We start from the raw sequence: 14,411 nt of genomic DNA on the forward strand, positions 1-14,411 counted from the left end.
TGGGCGAATTCAAGTCACCAGTGTTCTTCATGGGCAAAGTCAAGTCACCAGTGTTCTTCATGGGCAAAGGCAAGTCACCATTGATCTTCATGGGCAAAGGCAAGTCACCAATGATCTTCATGGGCAAAGTCAAGTCACCAGTGTTTCTTCATGGGCTAATTCAAGTCACCAACTATCTTCATGGGCAAAGGCAAGTCACCAATGATCTTCATGAGCAGAGTCAAGTCACTATTGATCTTCCTGAATCCAGTCTAAACACCACGGAATTACCAGAGTCTCTCCAAGTCTCTGCGGAACTACCAGAGCCTCCCCACGTCTCTGCTGAACTACCAGAGCATCTCCACATCTCTGCTGAACTACCGAGCTTCTCCACACCTTTGCTGAACTACCAGAGGTTTCCATGTCTCTGCTGAACTACCAGAGTCTCTCCACATCTCTGATGAACTACTAGAGCCTCTCCACATCTCGGCTGAACTACCAGAGCCTCTCCTCGTCTCTGTGGAACTTCCAGAGCCTCATCACGTCTCAGCCGAACTCTCAGAGCGCTCGACTGATCCTGTCGTGGCCACGGAGGACACCCTTAACTTGTTCATGTTCTCTGTTTCAGACTTTCCTAACCAGACTTGCTCTCCTGTGTCATCGATCCCACTGTGGTGGTCTTCTGCGCCGCCCGGGTGGGCTTCTGTCTCGACCGCACGGCTGTGGTGGTCTTCTGCACCGCCCAGATGGGCTTCCGTCTCAACCGCATAGCTCTAATTCCATCTTGCTCCTCTGGATTCCTGCCCTGTTGGTTCAGCCCTGGGCCACGGAACTTTCTGTTCCTTCCTGGACTTGTGTTTTGTTTTTTTTTTGTTTATTATCTCTCTGTCTCCCTCTATGGACCTGGCCCTCCGTCCCTCCCCCTGATCCTCCGCTGGTCCACCTCCCTCCTGGGCTCCTTGTTTTTGTTTTTTTTCTCTTCTTCTCTCTGTTTCCACTATTACCAGGCCCCTTGATCACAATAATTGCACTCCTGTTAATTGCACTCAGGTGTCTTCACTTGATAGTCATTAGCCTGCCTGTATTAACCGGTCTGTTTCTGTTTGTTTTCATGGAGTCCTTTCTTTCCGTCACCCCGTTTCCTCGCCTTCCGAGTTTAGTATTCCTGTTCCTATCCCTTGTTGTTTGTTTTGGATTGATTTCTGGTTTTGACCCCTGCTTGTTGGATTCTGATTTGGATTACCCATTAAAACCCACACTGCATTTGGATCTCTAATCTCCTGTGTTTCCCTGGGTTCCCGAACGTAACAGCCTGGGGGGGGACACCCCTCAGGGCCACGATAACCACAGGTCCGATGACATGCCAGTGGTGGTAAATCACAACTTAAAACATGTTTTCATAAAAATACTAAATGCTTATGAACCTTAGTAATTGTATAAGGTGGCGTGAAGACAGATTTTGGATAAAATATTTGTCATTGTTTGCAGACAGTAACACCATCCAAACAGTGAAACCACATAATAAATAACCGATCTATAAACATTTCTAAATTCATGTAAAACACACATTTTTTAATTATTATTATTAATAAGTTAATGTTTTTATATGGTGTATTGTTAATTCTACAGTAGCCTATTAAAGAATGCAATCATTTAAATTAGTTAAGTTGTTTATTTTCACATAGGCACTGTATTTTTATTATTAAATATCTCTCTCTTATCTCCTATAACTGTAATAAACAAATCGGTAACACTTTAAAATAAGGTTCATTAACTACATTAACGTTAACTAATAATGAACTGCACTTATACAGCAATTGTTCATCTTTGTTCATGTTAATTTCCACATTTAATAATACTTTATTAAAATCTTGTTAATATTAATGCACTGTGAACTAACATGAGAACATTTCTATTAACTAACATTAACAAAGATTATTAAAAACTGTAACAAATTAATTAATACACTTATATTAATACACTAATGTTTAATAAATTAACCTTATTGTAAAGTGTATGAATGTTGTTCTCCCGAGGCATGCTGTCGCACATCTGACAAGCCACCATGTGAAACCTGTATGATTTCCTTTCTTCTGCTAAACACAAAAGAAGATATTTTAAAGAAGGTTTGTAATTAAACAGTTGCTGGTCCCCATTGACTTTCAAAGTAATTTTTTTTCCTACTATGGAAAACAATGGGGTTCATCGGTCATTTGATTACCAACTTTCTTCAAATATCTTCTTTTGTGTTCAGCAGAAGAAAGAAAGTCATATAGGTTTGGAACAATTTGAGGGTGAGTAAATGATGACAGAATTTTCATTTTTGGGTGAACTATCCCCTCAAACTGTAATTACTAATTACAGTTTAAATTTAAATGTGTACAATAACAATGTACCCATTTTGCTTATTTCCTCTTGTAGCAGAGGCAGAAACAGAAAATGAGGTTGATATTTATATAAGTGATGAGAGGGAAAGTTAAGAATGTGATGAAGGTAGTCAGGAGCAAGAGGACAGAGCTGAAGAGGAAAGAGAAGAGAATGAGAGACTTAGGGATACTGGTGAGGGATTGTCAGAGGACCCAGGATTATGGCCAACAACTCTTACTGATAAGCACAGGAAAACTATTGAATATACTATTGATAAAAATGCAAAACCCCACCGGGTGGGTATAGGTTTAGGGGGGGACGCTAGGTACTAGTCCCTATCAATATTTTGAGATGACAAATTTGTCCCCTCCAATATTTAGCAAGCTCCTTTGAACTGCTATTTGTATCTTTGCACTGCTATTTGGATCGATTCTAACGGCCATGACGACAGTACAAGAAGCGCTGTAATTTGATTGGAGCCGGGGTATCTAACAGGCTACACGCACGGGCCGGGACTACTTTTGTGCTTGCACTAGCAGCGAGCGAGTGGTGTGTGTGTGTGTGTGTGCGCGCACATGTTGATGACTGCCGACGGTAAGTTACCAGGGCTGTCTCTGTGCCACATACAAAGGCCAGTAAAAAACATTTTAATATTCAGTTTTATTCTACTGTGGAAAATACTATTAACTGGTGATAGTATGTGTTACCCAGGATGATTTTTTATTTGTATTTTTTGAGAGTGCATTTTTGAGATTATACAGTTATACTAGTTCTTTAGGGACAGTATACAGGATGGTATATCGGGGTCAGGATACAATATAATGAGATGAAGTATATTCACTGATATTCTTCTGGGGGGGGGGGGTTCCCGGGGTGTCCCCAACAAAGCTGAGACCAAACCTACGCCCATGGCTAACTGTATCATCTTTTGGGGGTACCTCTCTCTCTCTCTTGCTGTCCACACCAGATCAGATCATTGAACATGAATCCCAGCAGTGTGTCTTCTAACGTCCAGAAGGAATCTGTGACAGCTACATAGCTGTGCATGAAGTCTCTCGTCTTACTCCAGAACAGCAACTTTAAAATTAGAAAAAAAAAAAAAAAAATAAATGAAAGATCAAACCCAGTTCAACAGAATTTCGCAACAATTTATAACTTTTTAGATTATTTGCTATTTTTTTAATGAATTTGTTCAACCTCTCCACTCACTCAAACGAAGGGTAGATTTAGGCCCAATCCCAATTCTATTTTATACCCCTACCCTTCCGCCTACCCCTTCCTCCTGTCCCTTGAAACAGTGTGTCAAGGGGTAGGGGAGAAAATATTCCCCTAAGGATTGGGACACCACTACCATGACATCACACGCCATCATTCGCCGTCTAGCTCTTACAATACACACATATACTGGTGTGCATTAGAGCCTTTAATTATCATTCTGGATTAATGAGCTGCTTACTGACACATATGACACATATCAGAAATCGCACAGCTCACACATCCAGGAGAAAATAAACTTGTCAACGCTGCCCCACGACTTTTATTAAATACAGTTTAAATGCTGAATCACTACATTATATTTTCCAGCAACGAGAGGAAACAATTGCTGTTTTTAAGTAAACTCAATCTAAAAAGATAAATGCACAGACGCAAATACACACAACTTCCATCTCTCTCTCTCTCTCTCTCTCTCTCTCTCTCTCTTTCTCTTGAATAGGCAATATTTGAGAAAATGGTTTAGCAATTTCTAATTGTTGGGGGGATTAGCCTCCATCAATGTCTACGGCAGTTATGGCCCTGATCAGACATGCTGTGGCACTATCATGCAGTCTGTTATGAAATGAAGTTAGCAAATATTAGCAATTTTTTGCAAACATTTCTTTGAGTAACATGACCATTAATATGAACTCACAATTGAATGTAAAATTAAAACAAATGATTACTTTTCGTTAAAATCTTTATTTATGCCAAAATTATGCAAAGACATTGTGTGTCTTTTTGTTCGCTGTAGCAGCCATGTTGCCGAGATAATTCATACCCCTTCGTTTGAAGTGTGGTCCCGAAAAATCTTAGTTTGAAGGGCTATATGGCCCTTCTCCTTGCACCTACCCCTCCAACCAAAAGAGAATCGAGACACACCTATGCTGTAAAGTGAACGCGCAAAACAGAGGGGTAGGGGAAAAGGGTAGGGGTAAGGGGTAGAATTGGGATTGGGTCTTAAGGTTGGGATTAGGGATGGAGCTTACTTTTTACATACAAATCATACACTTTTATACAAACTAAATTGTAAGAATTCACAAAAAATTGCAGCTTTTTGAGACGTAAAAGAAACATTTATCCAAATAAAATCATCTCAGAACTTTTTCCATCTTTAATGTAATATTGAAACCTACAAAATGTAACAAACCAACAGAAACCTTTAAACCTTTAACCTTAAGGCGTCTGGAACCCAGTGGGCCGTGACAGAGAGCCGTAAGTCTCATAAAAAGCATCATAAGCCATCAAGCATAACCGGGTAGTTCAATAACACTGCTGTGCCTGCTTGCACGAAACAGCATCAGCAGAGGAAAGTAGGTATTATTGGTTCTGGCATTGAGAGCAACATTCAAAACTAAGCTGGTGAATGTGTTTGCAACTAGATTTTCCTTTGGCTGGCAGGGATTTATGTTCACCATTATTTTGAGGCTCGTAAAACCTAGAGTAAACAGTGTCCGTGCAGCCCTTGCATCAAAAGGCAGGGGTGTTTTGCAAGAACATTGCCCAGTGCCTGACATTACACCTACAGGCTTATAGAAGAGCAGTAGCTTTGTGGGTGCTTGGGATATACTTAATTACATGAAAATAAATACTGTGTCATATAATGCTTGAGAACTGCGTATTGGCCACAGTTATCTTCGAGTCAATCATTTGTTCATTACCTGGCTCGGTTCTGTGTTCATCTTCAGTTCTCTCTTCACAGCAGTTCAGTCAGTGTACTGTTTGAGTACATGAATTGCTCTGAGATATTGGTTTGTTTTAACTCACAGAGAGTGTCAGCCACATTAAAAAAGTTAACACCTTAAGTCATTTGTGTGTTAATGTTTATTGGAGACGAGAACCATTTCAAATGATTCAGTTCAATATGGTGAACTGGTTCAAGAAGATCCGGTTACATCTAGTGATTCGTTTGTGAACCAGATATCATTGAACTGTTGTGTTTTGATCTCGCTCACAACAGACACGGAAGAGAAGATAATGCTGAATAAAGTCATAGTTTTTGCTATTTTTCTACCAAAATGTATTTTCGATGCTTCAAAAAATTCTAACTGACCCTCTGATGTCACATGTACTACTTTAAAGATGTTTTTATTACCTTTCTGGAAATGCACAGTATACCATGTACACAGTTTCAGTGGAGGGACTGAAAGCGCTGGGACTAAATCTAAAATATCTTAAAATGTGTTCCAAAGATGAATGGAGGTCTCACAGGTTTGGAACGACATGAGGGTGATTTTTTAATGACATAATTTTCATTTTTCGGTGAACTAACCCTTTAAAATATGTAAAGATGGAATTATATAACTGATGATCTGTCTGATGATTGGGATATTTATAGACAGTGTTGTACGCTGTATGCCCAGGCCATTATGTTGATTCGCAAATTTGGTATGTCCTCAGGATCTGTGAAGAGTACACTTTTAAAGCGTTGTGTACTGGTCATTTGTGGCGACATTGCAGAGTGCGGAGACTTATAGTAATGTAGCTTATAATGAAGGTGTGCAATTGCTGCTTGATGGATCAGTGCAAGCTAAATGTTTGTCAGTATTCCTATGCCAACCCACACTGCTGTGTTATGTAATCTCATGTACGTATGTGTAGGTTATCAGAATATGTATACAATAATTTTAACACTGACGAACTTGACACTAAGTTCAGTTATGCTTTTTTCAGATGTGTAATCATTGGTGTTTTAGTATACAGGTGTGATATTCTCCTTGTGTGTGTGCTTGTATGTTATTGTTGTCTCTTTTCTTTGGACTGAATGTGTCCTTAATTAAGTCTGATGATAATTTTTCCTTATATAGGATGCGTCTTTGTTGTTTTTGCTTTCTATTTTACTTAAAATACAAAGTTAATTCACACTCTGTTCTTGAGCACAGTTTTAGTTTTAGCTTCTAATGCTCAATATAATGATTTAATAAATCTTTCTGAAAATGTTCTATACTGTTGTTTTGTTTTCAACCTGCATGGAATCACCTTGTCACATGGCAAAATCTGAGTGATGACCTGGAACATTTTTTGGTAATCTTTAACACTGACATCACAGGGGGATCTCCTAACCACAGCCTTTTCAAACTCCTGCCATATCTTCTCACAATTGTACCTGTTAGACAGAAAATGTAAACATTTCTCCAGTTTGCATTTTTAAAGACTAAATGCAATAATAGCTAATGAAAGTGGAAGTTATGAGACAGATACAGATATAATTATTTTTCTCTAAACAAGTTTATGAAATCGTGTGAGAGACTGACTACATAAAAACATATTACATTTTCCTATTAGAAATTTCAAAAGTATTGTTTATAAGACACTGGGTTAAAAATAACAATCTTAATCTTACCTGGGGTTAAAATTAGCCAGGGCTACATATTCAAAACACCGTCCAATGACAATCTGTTTAAGATTTGGTGTGGTCCCAGACTCTGCTCTTACATCCGTGAGAACAAACAGCAAGGCAAATCCTAAAATTATAAACATGAAAAAAAACATAGTGTAAGGGATAACAAAACTAGTCATCTGTCTTACAGATGCTTACCTAAAATCATCCTGAAAACGGTTTACTTTCCTCCTTTCTAGCAGTTTAACATGCTTCACTAAATCTGGGGTAAAGAAAATTAGATGGTCTTGTGTGCAGAACACTACAGGGCAGCATCAGGGATCAGGGAGCAGGGAGGGACAACAACAACATAAGCCTGTGTCCTTAGAAATTACCAAACTAATTTAATCACTGCAAAAATGTCCTTCACCCTCACATTCTCAAGTCATTCTGTATGCATTATGCGGTTTAGCTGATCTTAAAGAAGAATGATTAAGATAGAACTCACATTTTGTAAAGATTAATAATACATATAATAGCAGCACTTGCGAATATTTGCAAAATGTGAAGAATAAAACTAGGCCACAGGAATCAGAATATCTGAATGCAGTAAAGGAAATTAAATTACCCAAGCACATAAAATATAGGCTAATATTATACATCATATCATGAAAGACTAAAATGGATACCACTTTGGTCTCGTTCCTCTGAATAAAGAAACCACAAATTCCTCCCATAAGCCATTCCACACTCTACAAAAAAAAAAAAAAAAGTAAATAAATAAAAAAAATAAATCAGGTTCTCATGATTCTAATTATGATGCACGTTGGGCATTTTCACGGAGGGAGGAGGGAATGATGGTGTACACTTAAGTAGAACAGTTGTATAAATTTCTATAGAGGAGAGTGTCTTTAATTCACTAAATAATTTTTTTCTTCCCCACATAGTTTCACAATGGAGCTAATAATTATTAAATCACACATATCTGTTGCCATTTCTATTTCAGCATAACTTTCAGGCCGCATGTCCACCAAAGCTTTGTTCACCACAGCTATATTTCTTCAGTTGTCACACCAGGAGCGTGCCGAGTGGTAATTGTTCAGGATTTTTTTCTTTGGTTTTGTTTAAACAAACGGAATAGAAACAATGTAATTACTTTTTCCAGAGTTGACTTCTTACCCTGATCTAAAAAAAAAAAAAAAAAAAGAAGTCCTCAAGATACATTCATTAAACAATGTGGCAGTTTTTCTTTGTTTTTCAATCGATAAGTCCAATTTCTCAACCTCACCTTATGTGTCTGATGGTGTCACATGTGGTGTGCAAAACAAGCACACGAAAAAGGAGTACAAAAAAAGAGTACTTTTAATATTCCACAGGTGAGACCAGACACAACCAAACACTAATACAAAAAAGCTTTAGATTGATTAAAACAATTGAGTTTATGCATTTCTCTTGAATATGTATACAGTTGCCATTGAGTACATGAAGCAGAATAAATACAGATAACCTAATAAATCATTGTTGTTCTACCATGTTAATCAATAATAAAAAAAAACTAGATAAAAAAGTTTGTCAAGACAAACTTTAAGTTGGCTTGAGAAAGCTTGACCAGAAAGTTTGAAAAGTTTAGAAAGTTTAGAAAGTTTGAAAAGTTTGAAAATGTGAAAAGTTTAAAAAGTTTAAAAAGATTTAAAATATTAAGAAGTTTAAAAAAGACAGTGAATAACATATTGCTAGCATTACAAGAGACTACCATGTCATTAGCATGATTAGCAAAGTTGCTAGCATGTTGCTAGCATGATTAGCAATTTACTAGCATGTAATTAGCATGACTAGCAAGTTACTAGCATAATTAGCAAGTGACTAGCCATGTCGCTAGCATGATTAGCAAGTTACTAGCCATGTCGCTAGCATGATTAGCAAGTTACTAGCATAATTAGCAAGTGACTAGCCATGTCGCTAGCATAATTAGCAAGTGACTAGCCATGTCGCTAGCATGATTAGCAAGTTACTAGCATAATTAGCATGTGACTAGCATGTTTCTAGCATGATTAGCATGTTGGTACCATGTCGCTAGCATAATTAACAAGTGAATAGCCATGTCAGTAGCATGATTAGCAAGTTACTAGCATGTCGCTAACATGTTGTTAGCATGATTAACATGTTTCTAGCATGGCTAGCATGCGACTAGCATGTTGCTAGCATGCGACTAGCATGTTGCTAGCATGATTAGCATGTTGCTAGCATGTTTTTTCTAGCGTGATTAACATGCGACTAGCATGTTGCTAGCATGATTTTAGCATGATTAACATGTTGATATAATTTTTCTAGCATGATTTGCATGTTTGCTAGCATGTCGCTAGCATGTTTCAAGCATGATTAGCATGGTGCTAGCATTTTGCTAGCATGACTAGCATGCGAATAACATGATTTAAACATGATTTGCATGATTTTAACATGATTTGCAATGTTGTTAACATGTTTCCAGCATGATTTGCATGTTGCTAGCATTTTTCTAGAATGATTAGCATGCGACTAGCATTTTATTAGCATGATTTTAGCAAAATTAGCATGTTGCTAGCATGTTTCAAACATGACTAGCATTCGACTAGCATGTTTCTTGCATGACTAGCATCCGACTAGCATGATTTTAGCATGACTAGCATGTTGCTGTCATGTTTCTAGAATGATTTGCATGTTTGCTAGCATGTCGCTAGCATGTTTCAAGTATGACTAGCATGGTGCTAGCATGTTGCTATCATGTTGTTAGCATAGTTGGCATGTTGGTAGCATGTTTCCAGCATGATTAGCATGTTGCTAGCATGTCGCTAGCATGTTTCTAGCATGATCAGCATGTCGCTAGCATGTTTCTGGCAAGATTAGCATGCTGCTAGCATGTTGCTAGCATGTTTCTACCATGACTAGCATTTTTCTGGCATGATTAACATGTTGCTAGCATCTTTCTAGCATGCGGCTAGCCTGTTGCTAGCATGATTTTAGCATGATTAGCATGTTGCTAGCATGTTGTTATCTTGTTTCTAGCATGACTAGCATGCGACTAAGTTGCTAGCATGATTAGCATGTTGCTAGCATGATTTTAGCATTATTAGCATGTTGTTAACATGTTTCTAGCATGACTAGCATTCGACCAGTGGCGGTTTCTCCATTAGGGCGATTGGGCGACACACCACCAAAGGAAAGGGAGGGTTTTTTTTTTCTTTTACATTCAACCATAGTGTTACGCTAGCGTTCACTATTTTAGACTGTTTTTGCTGCCTCTAAATAGTCAAATCAGCATCGAGTTGTGTTCTGGGTAGTACCCATAGACAGTAAAAGAAATGGACACAACGACTCCATTGGAACTCAATTGAGACAAGTGAAGCCCATTTTTAGAACTTCCGTTTCAGACGCGCAGACTCAAACTAAGCTTGATGATGTCAGCAACCTGTCTGACAGATGTAAATCTTCTAGTAGCTGTGCGTGAATACTGCCATCGTTAATCTTGCAGAGACGGCGAGCTTGAGCGGGGAGCTCTCTGCCAGTGAGTGGCATTAGTAAAAGGGCGAGTGGTGAGAAATATGCATTTAAAGTCATAAATATAAGTGGAATATATCAAAGTTTATTCCATATATGTTCCAATCTTCCTGTTGCAACAACTTCTCTTGCTGTGGCGAGACATCAAATTTTGTCATGGCGCCATGGACACGCTCTTTAACAAAAACTCAAGATTGCCACAATTTAACATTGGACAGGCCTTTAGATTAGACTGACCACAAAAAAATACATTAATGTCAAAAAATCTCTAGGAGTAGTTTGTCTCAGCGTGAAATATGTCACTTCCTGTTGCCAGCAGGTGGCGCTATGACTATAACTGAATATCGGCATGTAGATCTGTTAAGGGCAGAAGTCTTATCTAACATGCGAAGTTTGGGGCAGATTGGACATTGTATGTCTGAGTTACAGCAACTTCCTTTTTCATGGCGAATCATCAAAATTCGCCAGGCCGCCACGGACACGCCCTTCGACGAAAACTCAAGATCTTCGCAATTTTACATCGCAAAGGCCTTTAGATTGGGCATACCAAATTTGGTGTTGATCTGAATAAATCTCTAGGAGGAGTTCGTTAAAATACAACGCATGGAAATGACCAAAATTACACGAAATGTGCTCATAATATTAAAAATAACCGACTTCCTGTTGGGTTTAGAATTTTGCTCCAAGAGTCTTTTTTGTAGGTATTGGTGTGTTACATGTGTGTGCCAATTTCCGTGCATGTACGTGAAACATAGCTGGAAGGCTGTCGAGCAATTTTGTCACACCCTCTTCTGAATCCTATATTAGATGAAAATATTCACCAGGTTTGATGCGTGTGCAAAGTTTCATGACTTTTTGAGCATGTTTAAGCCTTCAAAAATGAGATTCATTTGAGAAGAAGAAAAATAATAATAATTAAATCTGCAAGCAGCGATGAACGGGCCCTCGCACCTGGGCTCACCACCACCCGGTGCCCATAGGAGAAACTGTGAAAGTTGGGCCATATGCTTATAAAATAATAAATATTTTTTGCCACATTTCCTGCTGCCAACAGGTGGCGTTATGATTATAACTGAATATCGCCATGTAAATGTATTTAGGACAGGACTCTTACCAAACATGCAAAGTTTCAGGCAGATTAGACATCTCATGTTTAAGTTAGTATGAAATAAGTCATCCCTGTTGCCAGCAGGCCGCGCTATACTTATAATTGAATATTGGCCTTTAGTTGTGTTCAGGCCAGGACTCTTATAAAACATGTGAAGTTTGGGTCAGATTGGGAATTGTATGCATGAGTTACAACAACTTCCTGTTTCATAGTATTAATAGCATCCTTTAGCACATAGTAAGTGTTGTTAGAATGTTTGAAAATATTTCTAACATGATTAGCACACAATGGCATATTTTATTGTGTTGCTAATAGTTCATAAAATTGTTAAACATGACACTTCCTGTTGCCAGCAGGTGGCGCTATGACTATAACCGAATCTGGGCATGTTGATGTATTCAGGACAGGACCCTTGTAAAACGTGTGAAGTTTGGGGCAGATCGGACGTTGCTAGCCTGAGTTACAGCAACTTCCTTATTCACTACATAAGTAGCATGCTTTAGCACTTAGCTAAGTGTTGCTAGCATATATTAGTATGTATCTAGTAGGTTGCCAGCCTATTTAACACTTTTTGACACTTTTTAATATGTTCCTAGGAGTCTGTAACAGTGTTAACATTCCACTTCCTGTTACCACGGGTAGCGCTATGAATATAACCGAATCTGGGCATGTTGATGTATTCAGGACAGGACCCTTGTCAAACGTGTGAAGTTTGGGGCAGATCGGACATTGCTTGCCTGAGTTACATCAACTTCCTTTTTCACTACATTATTAGCATGCTTTAGCACTTAGCTAAGTGTTGCTAGCATGTACTAGTATGTATCAAGTATGTTGCCAGCCTATTTACCACTTTTGGCACTTTTTAATTTGTTCCTAGGAGTCATAACAGTGTTAACATTGTCACTTCCTGTTACCAGCAGGTGGCGCTATGATTATGACTGAATTTGGTCATGGGTGTTTGTCCGGAACAGAACACCTATCACACGTGTGAAGTTTGGGGAAGATCGGACATTGCTTGCATCAGTTACGGCAACTTTCTTTTTCACTACATTATTAGCATGCTTTAACACTAAGCTAATGTTGCTAGCATGTATTAGTATGTATCTAGTATGTTGCCAGCCTATTTAACACTTGTTTACACTTTTTAATATGTTCCTAGGAGTCTGTAATAGTGTTAACCAGGTCACTTCCTGTTACCAGCAGGTGGCGCTATGACTATAACTGAATTTGGTCATGGGTGTTTGTTCAGAACAGAACACCTATCACACGTGTGAAGTTTGGGGAAAATCGGACATTGCATGCCTGAGTTACAGCAACTTCCTGTTTCACGGCGAAACATCGAACTTTGTCAGGCCGCCAGGGACACACCCCTTGACGAAAACTCAAAACCTTCGCAATTTAACATCACCAAATTTTAAGATAATCCGATTAAAACTGTAGGAGGAGTTTGTCAAAGTACAAGGCATGGAAATGGAAAAAACTGCACAAAAATCATACAGGAAATTCAAAATAACTTACTTCCTGTTGGGTTTGGGATTTTTGTAGGTAATGGTGTGTTACATGTGTGTACCGATTTTCATGAATGTACGTGAAACACAGCTCGAGGCGCACTCCGTTGAAATTTAACAGGTGGCGCTACCGAGTCATTTTGCCACACCCACTTCTGAAATGCGCTTCATGACGGAGAAGAAGAAGAATAAAATATAGCTGCAAGCAGCGATGGCGGGCTCAAGCCACCAATGCCATCGCCACCCCCGGTGGCATCAGGTAAACATTCAGGTAAACAAATGCATTCACAATATCCCTCTGGCAGTGAGGTTTTAAAGGATATGTCAGTTAAAGGGTTAATCCGAATCATCTAGACCAGTGGTTCCCAACCTTTTTCAACTCGCGGCCCACACAACCAAACACATATGTTTGCGCGGCCCACTTCAAAAAAATTAACTGACCCCGCTATTGTTGGGTTAATAACTTAGTACTCAGAAGCTAGATTTTAAACTATATTTATTGAATAAACTAGGGCTGTGCGATATGGACAAAAAAAAAAAAAAAAAAAAGCTATCGCGATTTTTTTTAAATCAATTTTGCAATTGTGACACACACCGAGTTGCTTTTACAGTCATAAATGCATTCAGGATTAATTTGAAACATATTTCCAAAAGAAAACCAATCAGAGCTTTATCAAAAAGTTGTAACATCTCTAGAACAGACATAAGTCAAAATTATCACTATAGTGAAGATGTAAAAAAATTTATAGACTTGTGGCAAAAAAAAAAAAAAAAAAAAAAAAAAAAAATCCTGTATACAGGGACTTTTTTTTTTTGGCCATGCATTGTTCATAGAGCTCATTAATTGTAGCGGTGCCTCAGGTGTTTGCAGTGTGTATACAGTATGTGTATGCGGTCAGCAGTGAGAGCGAATAAATATAACGCGAAAGCACATTAAAATAATGCAGGAGTGCGAATCTCTCTGTTCGCAGCAGATTTCCTTTGCTCTGTCACAAAACCAGTCGTGCTTGCTCAGATACACGCTGCTTTGCGAGGAGAGAGTGTGCACACTTAAAACGTGTCTCCTCTCACTTAAACTGCATCCTGTTCACTAAAAAATTCACTCTATGCTCATGTGTTAGACATGAATTATTTTTGCATGTTTTTATTTCTAGCCTTTTACCGCAGTGAGAACGCTCTGATCCGTCAACATTGGCTCAGAAAAAAGGCGCATCACAGACAGTGTGTGAACCTGGAGTTAGGCATATGCCCAGTCTCTGTTCTCGCGCTAGGCACAATGCATTCTGATGGGATCGGATACGAGAGGTCAGGGCCACGGAAAATTGTGTTATAAAGCGATTTA

General features: G+C 38.7%; 1 protein-coding gene across 1 annotated transcript in view; it reads right to left on the reverse strand.

The window, feature by feature from the left end:
* Positions 1-7,538, reverse strand: part of LOC113075268 (ADP-ribosyl cyclase/cyclic ADP-ribose hydrolase 1) — a 65,332-nt gene extending 57,794 nt beyond the window's left edge. Inside the window, exons 1-3 of the mRNA XM_026247963.1 lie at positions 6,944-7,538; positions 6,580-6,706; positions 3,285-3,423 (exon numbers count right to left, since the gene is read on the reverse strand). Coding sequence (XP_026103748.1) covers positions 3,285-3,423; positions 6,580-6,706; positions 6,944-7,119 — 442 coding nt within the window. The 5' untranslated portion in view covers positions 7,120-7,538. The remainder of the gene's footprint in view (positions 1-3,284; positions 3,424-6,579; positions 6,707-6,943) is intronic.
* Positions 7,539-14,411: the final 6,873 nt, after the last annotated feature.

This window comes from Carassius auratus, unplaced genomic scaffold (genome assembly GCF_003368295.1).
Source record: "Carassius auratus strain Wakin unplaced genomic scaffold, ASM336829v1 scaf_tig00016635, whole genome shotgun sequence".
Taxonomy (NCBI): domain Eukaryota; kingdom Metazoa; phylum Chordata; class Actinopteri; order Cypriniformes; family Cyprinidae; genus Carassius; species Carassius auratus.